Consider the following 15,529-nt stretch of genomic DNA (forward strand, 5'->3'; position numbering starts at 1 on the left):
AAATTCAGAATGGAATCTATAACGTGAGACACTGGTTTCCTACATGAAGGAGAAGATCTAATGACAAGGAGACCTGAAAATATTTGCACATCCCAGTCCACTGTCTCCGGTCCATTTGGGATAATATTGTTGCACGGGTGTTTACCAAAGTCATCGACCTCCTGGCAATGTCCCTAAGACAGCAGGAAATGTTTGTGATTCAGTGAGCAGATATCTGGCTACTGAAGGCATCTTCCATTCCATGGGCAAGTCTTCTCAGAGATAGAGGATCAGTTTTAAGGCTGCAGGCTTTGGGTCAAGCTCATGACAGCTGATTTAGAAGCAGTTCATGTGCACCCATTACAAGAACAGACTTGACTCACTCAGGACATCTCCATCCCTAGAATCCACAATTTAATGAGAGGTGAAATCCTACCAGCAAACCTTCAATTACTGACCATAAATACAGCATCCTCAAGCTGGGGGCTCCCCATGGACATTAAGTTGCCCAAGGAAAGTGGTCATACTGGGGCTCAGTCTTCAAATTTCAGCCCCAAATTTCAAAGAGTGGAACTGGAATTTTGAATTTCAAAGATCTGATCTGGAGTCAGCAAGTTCTAGTGCAGTCAGACAAATTGACAAAAGCTATGAGTGAAGGCTTGGAACATGGCATTGGAGCTTGACATTGGAGATAAATCTCACTAGTGATGTTACCCAAAGCAGAGAATTCAAGATTCCGAGATTAAGGAATGTTAAACGACATCTCTTCATCAGGCAGCATATATTGAGGATTTTGGCAAATCAGTAATGAGAAAGAGTGAAGCAACAGCAAAAGCTAGCAAGCATGGGTGCAGCCCATCAGAACTGGGCCATTCCTAAAGAGGGCTTTTGATTAACGGCATTTAACCAGGGCCATTGCTTGGTTCTGAAGAAAGCCAGAGCATGGACATACAAGTGCATATACTGATACTGTTCTGTAACCACCACTGACTCTCTAGATACAGATTTGCACAGGTTCTACTAAGGCTTCTGCACAATAAAATGATAAAGTGAGGCCTGCATTAAAGGCACAGTGACCACAAGTACTCCCCTCATCAAATGGTAGTCAACGGAGCATTTCTCAGCCCCTCCTCGTTTACGTTATTCCCCTTATCCTTTTTCCATTCACAGTCGTCATCTCATATTATTTCTGCTCCCTCCCATTCTACCCACTTCCCTTATGCTCCTCTCCCTTCCATATCCCTATACTAACCCACTCTGCTTTCTCCTTCAACTCACTACACCTCTTCTGCTCCATCCAACTACACCTCCACTTATTCTCCTTCAGCTCTCCAAAATCTCTCTTGCAAACCACCTTCATACCTCCTGCTCTCAATTCCCCTTGTATCTGGCACGTCCCTCCTACACCCTATATGGGGCCCCTTTTCTATTATTACCATTACCTCTTCAATATAAACTCAGATCCTATCCAAATAGAGGGGACATCTACATTGAATGGAGAAAAGATTTAACGGCCATCATGGTTACAATATGGCACAGGTTTACTGGAGGCAAGCTGATTGGGTCTCTAGAGGAAACAGCCAGGCACTTGAGATTCGATCCAACCAGTAGGGGCCCACCAAACTAAGAGCCTCTCTCTTCCCTTGTGGAACTGGCTCTGTAGGTGGCCAAAGGCAGAACTCAGAAGGTTAAAGCCCATTCTCAGTTCTTGCCCCATGAGGAGTAATACAATACAGAAGTTTCTTGCTATAAAACACAAGGTTTAATTCCTTTATTACTGAGGTTTATGCACTAAAAAAAAAGTAATAAATACAATAAGAGGCGAGTAACCGAGGCACTTATTTTGCCCCCAGGGTAACCCAATATCTCAAGATACCCAGAGGGCCACAATCCCAACCCCACCATCATCCGGGCCTAACTCTAAGGCATTGTATGGTTGGTGTGAGAAGGCACAGAAGTGGAGCAGAGGCACCGGAATAGAAGGTTGGGGGTCAGTTTCACAGCTACAGCGTTAGGTGTAAAAATACAAAGAAATATCTATTGGTAATGTAACATAGCAAAGAGAAGGCTTTCTGCTGGTGGAAGAGAAGCAGTGTCTTGTGGGGCAGAAAGGCTGCCCAGTCTCTCCCAGCCCCACGTGGGGCACATTATTCATATACACTGGTAACATACTTTATTATTAACACTGTACCGTCTGTGTAGAGATACATACATGTGCGTGTAGATAGGCGTGTACAATGGACCCCTCAGATCCTGGGGGTGCTACAGTTTTAGTGTTTAACAACAGGTAGAGGTCGTCAATATTGGGACATTTCCCCAGACGACTTTGTTCATTTCTGCATTTTCTTTCGGCTCTCTTCAACCAAGGTGGTTAAATTAAGAACCCTACGGTAACAAAAGGGGAACTTCCCCACTTCAGAGTGATATCACTGGGCTATGACATCACAACTAACTATAGCATCAACATAGATGGGGACATAATGATCCAATTCCTGATTTCTCCATAAGTAAAAAGAAAAGGCAACCTCAGGGGATCCAGCATATACAATGAAGGAAATTCAGTTGCATCATATGGATATTTACCCACCTGTGGTGGGCTTCCCATTCTTATCCTTCGTTACGGGTCGAGGAGCTTGTCCCTTGTATGAGAGCCAGGGTCCATGCAGTGAGGGGCTTCCTTGCCCTATACTGAAATGCAATAGTGACCTTATAAACACTAGAGACATGCGGAGTGTACATACAGAGCCCAGGAGTAGGAAGGGGCAGCAATAAATAAGCGCTCCTTAGTGTCACATGACATCCACAAAGAACTCGCTAGGGTTGCCCATGGCCATATGGAAAGACTGGCGGCTGGCAGTCAGCTCCGGGGGAACAGACGCAAGATCCCGTACAAGAGGTGGAGCTCCAGGTGGTACAGAAGAATTGGGAGGACAAACCCCAGGTGGAGGTAATGGAGGGGGCGGCATCATCATGAGCATCATTGGATTGTAGGAGAGAGGGACACCAGGAGCAGCATAGGAGTGAACAGAGGGTGGATGGTGAGGTGGAAGTCGGGATGAAGTGGAGCGCTCACTGGGGGGACCAGCCTCCCCACCACCTACTCTCCTTATGCTGCTGCGGGTGGAATACTCAGACTCACTACCAGATCCCGACTTCGAGTCTCCCCCACCCACTCCCGCTACTCCGGAACGGTCATCCTTCTGCATGCCCCGACCCCCATCGCTGCGGTTGGATCCACTGCTTCTGCTGCCTGTGGGACAGAAAAACAGAGCAATATTAGAGGGTAGGAGGGACAAATCCATGATCCAGATTATTTGGGTATATCTCCAGTACACCGCCCCGTGACTCACCCTCGCTGTGCTGGCTGCCCGCACTGCCCATGCCGTAGCTGTACGAGGAGAGCTCATGGTAGGCAGGTGGCTGAGTGCTGTACGGGTGTGGGGCTTGATACTGGTAAGAGAAGGTGGGGAGTAGAGGCCATGGGGAAGCCCCAGGGAGGGGAAGAGGGGCCAGAGTGTCCTGGTCGGAAGCGCCGCTGGATCCATCGTTGTCATTCAGAGAGAGGTTGGCCATATCTGGAAGAGAGGCAAATACTCAGTAACTATTTGCCCCACTGCCCCCAGCTCCCTGGCTCAGTTTGCTCTACTCACAGTTCTCACAGCCAGTCAGATCCCCAAAGATATAGTAACACTGCTCGGAGAATGTGATCTTGTTCACTGTGTGGCGAATGAAGCCGGCCTTCAGCAGGTTACTGGCAAACTTGCGAGCCTCTCGCCGGTCCTGGAATCCCTCCACGTGGTGATAGAGCCAGTCCACCACATCAGAACCTGCAGCGGGAGCAACGGGACATACATTGTACGGTGGGGGTACAGGGCTGTGTGTGCGAATGGGAAAGAGTCACTGGCAAGTGCAAGGGGACAAGCACAATGACACATATTTTACAAATTAGGCTTACGCCATTTACAGCCACCCACATCTATGGTTTGGACCCACAAAGATGCCACGACACCAGACAGTGACACAGAGGTGACAAAACCAAAGCAGTGGAGAAGTTCTCACCCAGGAAGGCGTTGGGAATGGTGATTTTGAGCCACATGCGATCTCGGACCTCGAGGCCGGACTCAGGGGAAGCCATGACCTTCACAACAGAAGCCAAATCGGTGTGTACGGAGAGGCTGAAGAGTGACACCGGAGGGAGCGCATGGGAAACTGCAGGCACAGAAAGGGTTAAAAAGAAACACAACTATAGTTATAAGTATCTGTAACTTTACCAACTGCTCTCTATCAACTGACACATCTATTGGATCCTATTAACTCTTTCTTCCACAACTTACCAAGCTGCAGCACTAAAAACACTGACTCGCTATTGTATATAGAGACTCCCAGTCAGAGAGAGAGAGAGAGAGAGAGAGCGAGAGAGAGAGAGCGAGAGAGAGAGAGCGAGAGAGAGAGAGAGCGAGAGAGAGAGACTCCCGGTCAGAGAGAGAGAGAGACTCCCGGTCAGAGAGAGAGAGAGACTCCCGGTCAGAGAGAGAGAGAGACTCCCGGTCAGAGAGAGAGAGACTCCCGGTCAGAGAGAGAGAGAGAGAGAGAGACTCCCGGTCAGAGAGAGAGAGAGACTCCCGGTCAGAGAGAGAGAGACTCCCGTCAGAGAGAGAGAGAGAGAGAGAGACTCCCGGTCAGAGAGAGAGAGAGACTCCCGGTGAGAGAGAGAGAGAGACTCCCGGTCAGAGAGAGAGAGAGACTCCCGGTCAGAGAGAGAGAGAGACTCCCGTCAGAGAGAGAGAGAGAGAGAGAGAGAGAGACTCCCAGTCAGAGAGAAGAGAGAGAGAGAGAGAGAGAGAGAGAGAGAGAGAGAGAGAGACTCCGGTCAGAGAGAGAGAGACTCCCGGTCAGAGAGAGAGAGAGACTCCCGGTCAGAGAGAGAGAGAGACTCCCGGTCAGAGAGAGAGAGAGAGAGAGAGAGAGAGACTCCCAGTCAGAGAGAGAGAGAGAGAGAGAGAGAGACTCCCGGTCAGAGAGAGAGAGAGACTCCCGGTCAGAGAGAGAGAGAGAGAGAGAGAGAGAGAGACTCCCAGTCAGAGAGAGACTCCCAGTCAGAGAGAGAGAGAGACTCCCAGTCGAGAGAGAGAGAGAGAGAACTCCCGGTGAGAGAGAGAGAGAGAGAGAGAGAGAGAGAGAAAAGAGAGAGAGAGAGAGAGAGAGGAGACTCCCGGTGAGAGAGAGAGAGAGAAAACTCCCGGTCAAAGAGAGAGAGAGAGAGAGAGAGAGAGAGAGAGAGAGAGAAGAGACTCCCGTGGAGAAGAGAGAGAGAAGACTCCCGGTCAGAGAGAGAGAGGCTCCGGTCAAAGAGAGAGAAGAGAGAGGAGAGAAGAGGAGAGGGGAAAAGGAGGAGACTCCCGGTCAGAGAGAGAGAAGAGGAGAACTCCCGATCAGGAGAGAGAGAGAGACTCCGGGGCAGAGAGAGAGAGACTCCGATCAGGAGAGAGAGGGAAGAGAGAGAGAGACTCCCGGTCAGAGAGAGAGAGAGAGAGAGAGAGAGAGAGAGAGAGAGAGAGAGAGAGAGAGAGAGAGAGAGAGAGAGAACTCCGGTCAGAGAGAGAGAGAGAGAGAGAGAGAGAGAGAGAGACTCCCGGTCAGAGAGAGAGAGAGAGAGACTCCCGGTCAGAGAGAGAGAGAGAGACTCCCGGTCAGAGAGAGAGACTCCCGGTCAGAGAGAGAGAGAGAGAGACTCCCGGTCAGAGAGAGAGAGAGAGAGAGAGAGACTCCCGGTCAGAGAGAGAGAGAGAGAGAGAGACTCCCGGTCAGAGAGAGAGAGAGAGAGAGAGACTCCCGGTCAGAGAGAGAGAGAGAGAGAGAGAGAGAGAGACTCCCGGTCAGAGAGAGAGAGAGAGAGACTCCCGGTCAGAGAGAGAGAGAGAGACTCCCGGTCAGAGAGAAGACTCCCGGTCAGAGAGAGAGAGAGAGAGACTCCCGGTCAGAGAGAGAGAGAGAGAGAGAGACTCCCGGTCAGAGAGAGAGAGACTCCCGGTCAGAGAGAGAGAGAGAGAGAGAGAGACTCCCGGTCAGAGAGAGAGAGAGACTCCCGGTCAGAGAGAGACTCCCGGTCAGAGAGAGAGAGAGACTCCCGGTCAGAGAGAGAGAGAGAACTCCCGGTCAGAGAGAGAGAGAGACTCCCGGTCAGAGAGAGAGAGAGACTCCCGGTCAGAGAGAGAGAGAGAGACTCCCGGTCGAGAGAGAGAGAGAGAGACTCCCGGTCAGAGAGAGAGAGAGAGACTCCCGGTCAGAGAGAGAGAGAGACTCCCGGTCAGAGAGAGAGAGAGAGACTCCCGGTCAGAGAGAGAGAGAGAGACTCCCGGTCAGAGAGAGAGAGAGAGAGACTCCCGGTCAGAGAGAGAGAGAGACTCCCGGTCAGAGAGAGAGAGAGACTCCCGGTCAGAGAGAGAGAGAGACTCCGGTCAGAGAGAGAGAGAGACTCCCCGTCAGAGAGAGAGAGAGGACTCCCGGTCAGAGAGAGAGAGAGACTCCCGGTCAGAGAGAGAGAGAGACTCCCGGTCAGAGAGAGAGAGAGACTCTCCCGGTCAGAGAGAGAGAGACTCTCCCGGTCAGAGAGAGAGAGACTCTCCCGGTCAGAGAGAGAGAGACTCCCGGTCAGAGAGAGAGAGACTCCCGGTCAGAGAGAGAGAGACTCCCGGTCAGAGAGAGAGAGACTCCCGGTCAGAGAGAGAGAGAGACTCCCGGTCAGAGAGAGAGAGACTCCCGGTCAGAGAGAGAGAGAGACTGCCGGTCAGAGAGAGGGAGAGACTCCCGGTCAGAGAGAGAGAGACTCCCGGTCAGAGAGAGAGAGACTGCCGGTCAGAGAGAGAGAGACTCCCAGTCAGAGAGAGGGAGAGACTCCCAGTCAGAGAGAGGGAGAGACTCCCAGTCAGAGAGAGGGAGAGACTCCCAGTCAGAGAGAGTGCCTCCAGCACCACCCCAACCCAGAGAACGACAGCATCACATCACCCCAATAGGAAAGACACAGCATCAGGTCTCCCACTAGAAGAGAGAGAAAACCTCAGCCCCCCAGTAGGAGAGAGAAGAGCAGCCCTCCTGCATGAAGCAGAGACACTTACGCTCAGTCTCAGTGACAGAGGTGCTGGAGGTCATGCTGCTCATGGAGGCGCTCCCGGGGTACACTGGGAAGGACCCGCTCAGGGCAGCCGAGTGAGAGACCCAGGCAGCCGGATCAATAGGGTGGATGGGCTCATCTGTCAGGGGTAAAGATAGGGTGAGAGGTCAGGAGACAGAATGTGTATTATACGGAGGAGACAGCACTGGGGGCCATGACACTGATGAGTAGGGAGGGGCAGGGGGAGGAGACAGTACAAAGTCACATGATATGGGGAGAGAAAGGGAGGGGCGGGAGAGGGTAGAAGAAGAAGATGCAATGAGGGACACACAGGGAAGGTGCGACAAGGTGGGGTTACAAGAGGTTCTGCAGAAGTGGGGTCACTCACTGCGGGGGAGGGTAAAGTACCCCTGAGGGGAAGGGTCCCAGCATTTGGCCACGGTCAGGACAATGGGCCTGTAAAAGAGGCAGGATAGAATTAAAAGTAGAAAAACTCCCCCCCATAGCCAGTTAATGGTTTGCCCCAGGCCACACCCCCTTACCCCGGTTTATGGACAATATCCCTGAGCACACGGACTGCGTCGTCATTGCTCATATTCTCAAAATTAATGTCATTCACCTGCAGAGACAGAGAGAGGTCAGCGCAGGGAGGGGCGGGGTCATCTCCTTATTCAGCATGGGAGGGGCCACACTCACCTGTAGCAACATGTCCCCGGGTTCAATTCTGCCGTCAGCTGCCACAGCTCCGCCCTTCATTATAGAGCCAATGTAAATGCCCCCGTCTCCCCGCTCGTTACTCTGCCCCACGATGGAGATGCCCAGGAAATTGTACTTCTCTGGTGGGGGAGAAAGAAGGGGTAAAGAAGTGCACCCGGGGGGCACACGGACAGCTTGCCCTATAGGTGGCCCTAGAGTCCTGGTGCTCATAGTGCAATGTACTGGGCTTCACTGCTTGTGCCCACTGTGCCGGCCCAGTCTCCTCTCACCAACTGGCCACTTTTATCTGCAGCCAATGTCCATTGCTCAGTCTCACTGGGGGAAGAGCTGTGTATGTTTTGCTGGTTGTGACTGTTGAGCGCATGTAGCTGCTACATTGTGTCTGTAGTGACATGTAGAGCAAGAAAATCAATGTTGGGGTGCACTTACCCATATTCAGCGTCACAGTGATGATGTTTAGGGACATGGTGGAGTCGGTGACGCTGCTGAATGAGGACGTCTGGAAGAGACAAAGCACTTGAGACATGTTGCAGCCGCCTGGAGGCGGAGCCAGGGATGCACCAATCAAACAAGTGGCAATTACCCATCTGCCCCTGCTGCTAACTCACCCGTTCCAGGCGCGGGGGTCTCTGCTTGCGGCGGCGCCGGTGCCGTTTGAGAAGGCGTGAGGCACTGCTCTGCTCCGTGGAACTGCTGAACCTGAGCGAATAATCACAATCAGCGTGCAAGCCACTCCCACAATCCAATAAGAGCAATAAAATAAAGGCACCACTTGAATATCCTCAGAGTAAAGTCAGGGGCAAAATCCCAGCCCACCCCAAAAATTGAAGCAAGCTCTCCCCAAAAAAACCAAAACAAAAAAATGAATTAAAGGAACACAATCATTTATTAGGACATGGAAGCCTTGCGCATTTCATGCCTGTTGGGGTGCTTACTCACAGGGCAGGCTCCTTTAATTCATTTAAGGTTTAGAGTTTTTGGGGAGATCTCACTAGATTTTCTTTCACTCTTAGAATCCGGCAGGGGCCACATTACCTGCTCATGGTGTCGTCCTCCTCCGAATCACAGATACTCGTCTCAATCTCACTGGTCAATAGAGTCGAGGAAGATTCATACCCAGATAGGTGCCGCTCTGTCCGTCCATTCACCCCTCTGCCAACACCTGCTGGTACCACACAAGCACAATATTAATGCCGCTACCACACAAGTACAGTATTAATGCCGCTACCACACAAGTACAGTATTAATGCCGCTACCACACAAGCACAGTATTAATGCCGCTACCACACAAGCACAGTATCAATGCCGCTACCACACAAGCACAGTATTAATGCCGCTACCACACAAGTACAGTATTAATGCCGCTACCACACAAGCACAGTATCAATGCCGCTACCACACAAGCACAGTATCAATGCCGCTACCACACAAGCACAGTATCAATGCCGCTACCACACAAGCACAGTATTAATGCCGCTACCACACAAGCACAGTATTAATGCCGCTACCACACAAGCACAGTATTAATGCCGCTACCACACAGCAACAGTATTAATGCCGTTACCACACAGCAACAGTATTAATGCCGCTACCACACAAGCACAGTATCAATGCCGCTACCACACAAGCACAGTATTAATGCCGCTACCACACAAGCACAGTATTAATGCCGCTACCACACAAGCACAGTATCAATGCCGCTACCACACAAGCACAGTATTAATGCCGCTACCACACAAGCACAGTATTAATGCCGCTACCACACAAGCACAGTATTAATGGCGCTACCACACAAGCACAGTATCAATGCCGCTACCACACAAGCACAGTATTAATGCCGCTACCACACAAGCACAGTATTAATGCCGCTACCACACAGCAACAGTATTAATGCCGTTACCACACAGCAACAGTATTAATGCCGCTACCACACAAGCACAGTATCAATGCCGCTACCACACAAGCACAGTATTAATGCCGCTACCACACAAGCACAGTATCAATGCCGCTACCACACAAGCACAGTATTAATGCCGCTACCACACAAGCACAGTATTAATGCCGCTACCACACAAGCACAGTATTAATGCCGCTACCACACAAGCACAGTATCAATGCCGCTACCACACAAGCACAGTATCAATGCCGCTACCACACAAGCACAGTATCAATGCCGCTACCACACAAGCACAGTATTAATGCCGCTACCACACAAGCACAGTATTAATGCCGCTACCACACAAGCACAGTAACAGTGGCTAGCATTATACGGTCAGTACCTCACCTTGCTCACTGCTCTCTCTCCGCCTGACTCGGTCTCTGCGCATGGAGATGACAGACTCGTTGTCCTGATCCAGCTGCTCAGTACTGCCCGACACGTTGGGACTGGAGACAGAGAGGAACATGAGCACAGGAAGTACCTGCATATAACGGGCCCCCGGGGGCCACTCCCCTTATACTTACTGAAAGGAGGGAGGCCGGGAATCTCCAATACCGCTGGTTCTCTCTGCAGGGGGTGGTGGAATCGGGGGTGGAACAGGAGGGGGGGGTTCAGGTCTGACCTCTGTAGCAGGGGCCGGGGGTGCAGAATCCGGCTGAGAACCCTCGGAGGACACAAGCTGTACCAGAAACACAGGGGGGGGGCGGGGTTGGACATAGGAATAAAACCGACATTGGCACCCAATAACCACCCCAGGGCTACAGCATTACAGGCACCTAGTGTCCTCCCCTTCCTTCTATACAGGTGTGTGTCCTCCCCTTCCTTCTATACAGGTGTGTGCCCTCCCCTTCCTTCTATACAGGTGTGTGCCCTGCCCTTCCTTCTATACAGGTGTGTGCCCTGCCCTTCCTTCTATACAGGTGTGTGCCCTCCCCTTCCTTCTATACAGGTGTGTGCCCTCCCCTTCCTTCTATACAGGTGTGTGCCCTCCCCTTCCTTCTATACAGGTGTGTGCCCTCCCCTTCCTTCTATACAGGTGTGTGCCCTCCCCTTCCTTCTATACAGGTGTGTGCCCTCCCCTTCCTTCTATACAGGTGTGTGCCCTCCCCTTCCTTCTATACAGGTGTGTGCCCTCCCCTTCCTTCTATACAGGTGTGTGCCCTGCCCTTCCTTCTATACAGGTGTGTGCCCTGCCCTTCCTTCTATACAGGTGTGTGCCCTCCCCTTCCTTCTATACAGGTGTGTGTCCTCGTACTCACTGGCTTTGCATGAAGGAGCATTGATTTGAATGACATTGTATGAAGAGTCAAAGCCATAGAAGAGAAAGGAGAAGGTACAGAACTAAAAACCCAAAGATGGACTATATAGAGGGCCACTCTAATGAGCAGTGAGAGGGCAGCAGGTACTTACCCACGACACCACACGGCCATTAAAGCACGGCAGCTTGGCATTGTCATCTGATATCTCCTCCTTAACTACCCTGTAATGAGAGAGTAGCAAAAAGCAATTAGATCCATGTTTAGGTATTCATAATGTATGTGCCATATGGCAGCTCCCTCCCACCAGATGTATAAATACAAATATACAGAGAAGGAATGTTCTGGGCACACAATAAGCTATACCCTCATACTGTACTGTCTAAGGGAATCAATATGGCACCTCCTCCTCCCATATGTATAAATACAAATATACAGAGAAGGAATGTTCTGGGCACACAATAAGCTATACCCTCATATTGTACTGTCTAAGGGAATCAATATGGCACCTCCTCCTCCCATATGTATAAATACAAATATACAGAGAAGGAATGTGGGGGCTGAGGGGCAGGAGCTACACAGAATGTATAGGAGGGGACACGGGAAGGAGTTACACAGGAGAATCAGGGGACACGGGGAGGAGTTACACAGGAGAATCAGGGGACACGGGGAGGAGTTACACAGGAGAATCAGAGGACACAGGGGGAGGAGTTACACAGGAGAATCAGGGGACACAGGGGGAGGAGTTACACAGGAGAATCAGGGGACACAGGGGGAGGAGTTACACAGGAGAATCAGGGGACACAGGGGGAGGAGTTACACAGGAGAATCAGGGGACACAGGGGGAGGAGTTACACAAGAGAATCAGGGGACACAGGGGGAGGAGTTACACAGGAGAATCAGGGAACACAGGGGGAGGAGTTACACAGGAGAATCAGGGACACAGGGGGAGGAGTTACACAGGAGAATCAGGGGACACAGGGGGAGGAGTTACACAGGAGAATCAGGGGACACAGGGGGAGGATTTACACAGGAGAATCAGGGGACACAGGGGGAGGAGTTACACAGGAGAATCAGGGGACACAGGGGGAGGATTTACACAGGAGAATCAGGGGACACAGGGGGAGGAGTTACACAGGAGAATCAGGGGACACAGGGGAGGAGTTACACAGGAGAATAAGGGGACGAGTTACACAAGGGGAGGAGTTACACAGGAGAATAAGGGGACACAGGGGGGGAGGAGTTACACAGGAGAATAAGGGAACACAGGGGGGGAGGAGTTACACAGGAGAATAAGGGGAGGAGTTACACAGGAGAATAAGGGGACACAGGGGGAGGAGTTACACAGGAGAATAAGGGGACACAGGGGGAGGAGTTACACAGGAGAATAAGGGGACACAGGGGGAGGAGTTACACAGGAGAATAAGGGAACACAGGGGGAGAAGTTACACAGGAGCATAAGGGGACACAGGGGAGGAGTTACACAAGAGCATAAGGGGACACAGGGGGAGGAGTTACACAAGAGCATAAGGGGACACAGGGGGAGGAGTTACACAAGAGAATAAGGGGACACAGGGGGAGGAGATACGCAGGAGAATAAGGGGACACAGGGGAGGAGTTCCACAGGAGAATAAGGGGACACAGGGGAGGAGTTCCACAGGAGAATAAGGGGACACAGGGGAGGAGTTCCACAGGAGAATAAGGGGACACAGGGGAGGAGTTCCACAGGAGAATAAGGGGAGACAGGGGGAGGAGTTACACAGGAGAATCAGGGGGAGGAGTTACACAGGAGAATCAGGGGGAGGAGTTACACAGGAGAATCAGGGGACACAGGGGGAGGAGTTACACAGGAGAATCAGGGGACACAGGGGGAGGAGTTACACACAGGAGAATCAGGGGACACAGGGGGAGGAGTTACACAGGAGAATCAGGGGACACAGGGGGAGGAGTTACACAGGAGAATCAGGGGACCACAGGGGGAGGAGTTACACAGGAGAATAAGGGACACAGGGGAGGAGTTACACAGGAGAATAAGGGGACACAGGGGAGGAGCTACACAGGAGAAAAAGGGGACACGGGGAGAAGTTACACAGGAGAATAAGGGGACACAGGGGGAGGAGTTACACAGGGGAATAAGGGGACACAGGGGAGGAGTTACACAAGAGAATAAGGGGGCACAGGGGAGGAGTTACACAGGAGAATAAGGGGACACAGGGGGAGGAGTTACACAAGAGAATAAGGGGACACAGGGGGGGGAGTTACACAGGAGAATAAGGGGACAGGACAGGGGGGGGGAGTTACACAGGAGAATAAGGGGACACAGGGGAGGAGTTACACAGGAGAATAAGGGGACACAGGGGGAGGAGTTACACAGGAGAATCAGGGGACACAGGGGGAGGAGTTACACAGGAGAATCAGGGGACACAGGGGGAGGAGTTACACAGGAGAATCAGGGGACACAGGGGGAGGAGTTACACAGGAGAATCAGGGACACAGGGGGAGGAGTTACACAGGAGAATCAGGGGACACAGGGGAGGAGTTACACAGGAGAATCAGGGGACACAGGGGAGGAGTTACACAGGAGAATAAGGGGAGACAGGGGGAGGAGTTACAAAGGAGAATAAGGGGACACAGGGGAGGAGTTACACAGGAGAATAAGGGGCACAGGGGAGGAGTTACACAGGAGAATAAGGGGACACAGGGGAGGAGTTACATCAGGGGAGGGGCTACACAGGAGAAAAAGGGGACACGGGGGAGAAGTTACACAGGAGAATAAGGGGACACAGGGGGAGGAGTTACACAGGAGAATAAGGGGAGACAGGGGAGGAGTTACACAGGAGAATAAGGGGACACAGGGGGAGGAGTTACACAGGAGAATCAGGGGACACAGGGGGAGGAGTTACACAGGAGAATCAGGGGACACACAGGGGAGAGGAGTTACACAAGGAGAATCAGGGGACACAGGGGAGGAGTTACACAGGAGAATCAGGGGACACAGGGTGAGGAGTTACACAAGGAGAATAAGGGGACACAGGGGGAGGAGTTACACAGGAGAATCAGGGGACACAGGGGAGGAGTTACACAGGAGAATCAGGGGACCAGGGGGAGGAGTTACACAGGAGAATCAGGGGACACAGGGGAGGAGTTACACAGGAGAATAAGGGGACACAGGGGGAGGAGTTACACAGGCGAATAAGGGGACACAGGGAGAGGAGTTACACATGAGAATCAGGGGACACAGGGGGAGGAGTTACACAGGAGAATAAGGGGACACAGGGGGAGGAGTTACACAGGAGAATAAGGGGACACAGGGGAGGAGTTACACAGGAGAATCAGGGGACACAGGGGGAGGAGTTACACAGGAGAATAAGGGGACACAGGGGAGGAGTTACACAGGAGAATCAGGGGACACAGGGGAGGAGTTACACAGGAGAAATAAGGGACACAGGGAGAGGAGTTACACATGAGAATCAGGGGACACAGGGGGAGGAGTTACACAGGAGAATCAGGGGACACAGGGGGAGGAGTTACACAGGAGAATCAGGGGACACAGGGGGAGAGTTACACAGGAGAATCAGGGGACACAGGGGGAGGAGTTACAACAGGAGAATCAGGGGACCACAGGGAGAGGAGTTACACAGGAGAATAAGGGGACACAGGGGAGGAGTTACACAGGAGAATCAGGGGACACAGGGGAGGAGTTACACAGGAGAATCAGGGGACACAGGGGGAGGAGTTACACAGGAGAAATCAGGGGACAACAGGGGGAGGAGTTACACAGGAGAATAAGGGACACAGGGGGAGGAGTTACACAGGAGAATCAGGGGACACAGGGGGAGGAGTTACACAGGAGAATCAGGGGACACAGGGGGAGGAGTTACACATGAGAATCAGGGGACACAGGGGGAGGAGTTACACAGGAGAATCAGGGGACACAGGGGAGGAGTTACACAGGAGAATCAGGGGACACAGGGGAGGAGTTACACAGGAGAATCAGGGGACACAGGGGAGGAGTTACATCAGGGGAGGGGCTACACAGGAGAATAAGGGGACACAGGGGAGGAGTTACACAGGGGGAGGGGCGAGTAGTACCCGAAGTCTTGGTCCATGGCCTTGAAGAAATATTTGGCGTGGCCTCGGCCCAGCGCAGCCTTGAAGTCCCTCAGGCGGATGTCAGTGGCCGGGACAGGGACCTTCACCAGGTACGGGGTCTCCTCCTCATCCAGATGGTAAATCACTTTAGTCTCCGCCATTCTGCGGCCTAGTGTAGCCCAAGCCCCGGCCTCACGTACAACCCACAGCGGCCTCTACCGCCGCACAAATAGCAGCTGCCCCAGGCCGGCGTCTGACGGAACCACGTACTCGTGAGGCGGAGCTAACAGGGACACACGTATGCGTGCAAAAGGCGGTATGAACGCGTCACGAAATTCTCCGCCCGCTTCTCAGTACGTCACGTGAGAATCTCCTCTCAACTACGTCGTCCGAATAGAGGGCGGAGCATAAATATAAACTCCCTTTTACAATTTG

The 15,529-nt window shown here is 52.2% G+C and overlaps 1 protein-coding gene across 2 annotated transcripts; it reads right to left on the bottom strand.

Moving 5' to 3' along the window:
- Nucleotides 1–1,735: 1,735 nt before the first annotated feature.
- dvl2.L (dishevelled segment polarity protein 2 L homeolog) lies at nt 1,736–15,443 on the bottom strand. 2 transcript variants are annotated; one of them, XM_041585025.1, is made up of 15 exons: nt 15,095–15,443; nt 11,157–11,226; nt 10,271–10,425; nt 10,092–10,192; nt 8,843–8,969; nt 8,416–8,506; nt 8,237–8,306; nt 7,787–7,926; nt 7,633–7,709; nt 7,479–7,546; nt 7,095–7,229; nt 4,039–4,188; nt 3,630–3,806; nt 3,330–3,554; nt 1,736–3,229 (listed from the first exon to the last, which is right to left on the bottom strand). In XM_041585025.1, the coding sequence occupies exons 1-15, from the start codon at nt 15,253–15,255 to the stop codon at nt 2,769–2,771; spliced, it is 2,208 nt and encodes a 735-aa protein (XP_041440959.1). In that variant the 5' UTR covers nt 15,256–15,443; the 3' UTR covers nt 1,736–2,768.
- Between the last annotated feature and the right edge of the window lie 86 nt (nt 15,444–15,529).

Source organism: Xenopus laevis, chromosome 3L (assembly GCF_017654675.1).
Source record: "Xenopus laevis strain J_2021 chromosome 3L, Xenopus_laevis_v10.1, whole genome shotgun sequence".
In the NCBI taxonomy this organism is placed as follows: domain Eukaryota; kingdom Metazoa; phylum Chordata; class Amphibia; order Anura; family Pipidae; genus Xenopus; species Xenopus laevis.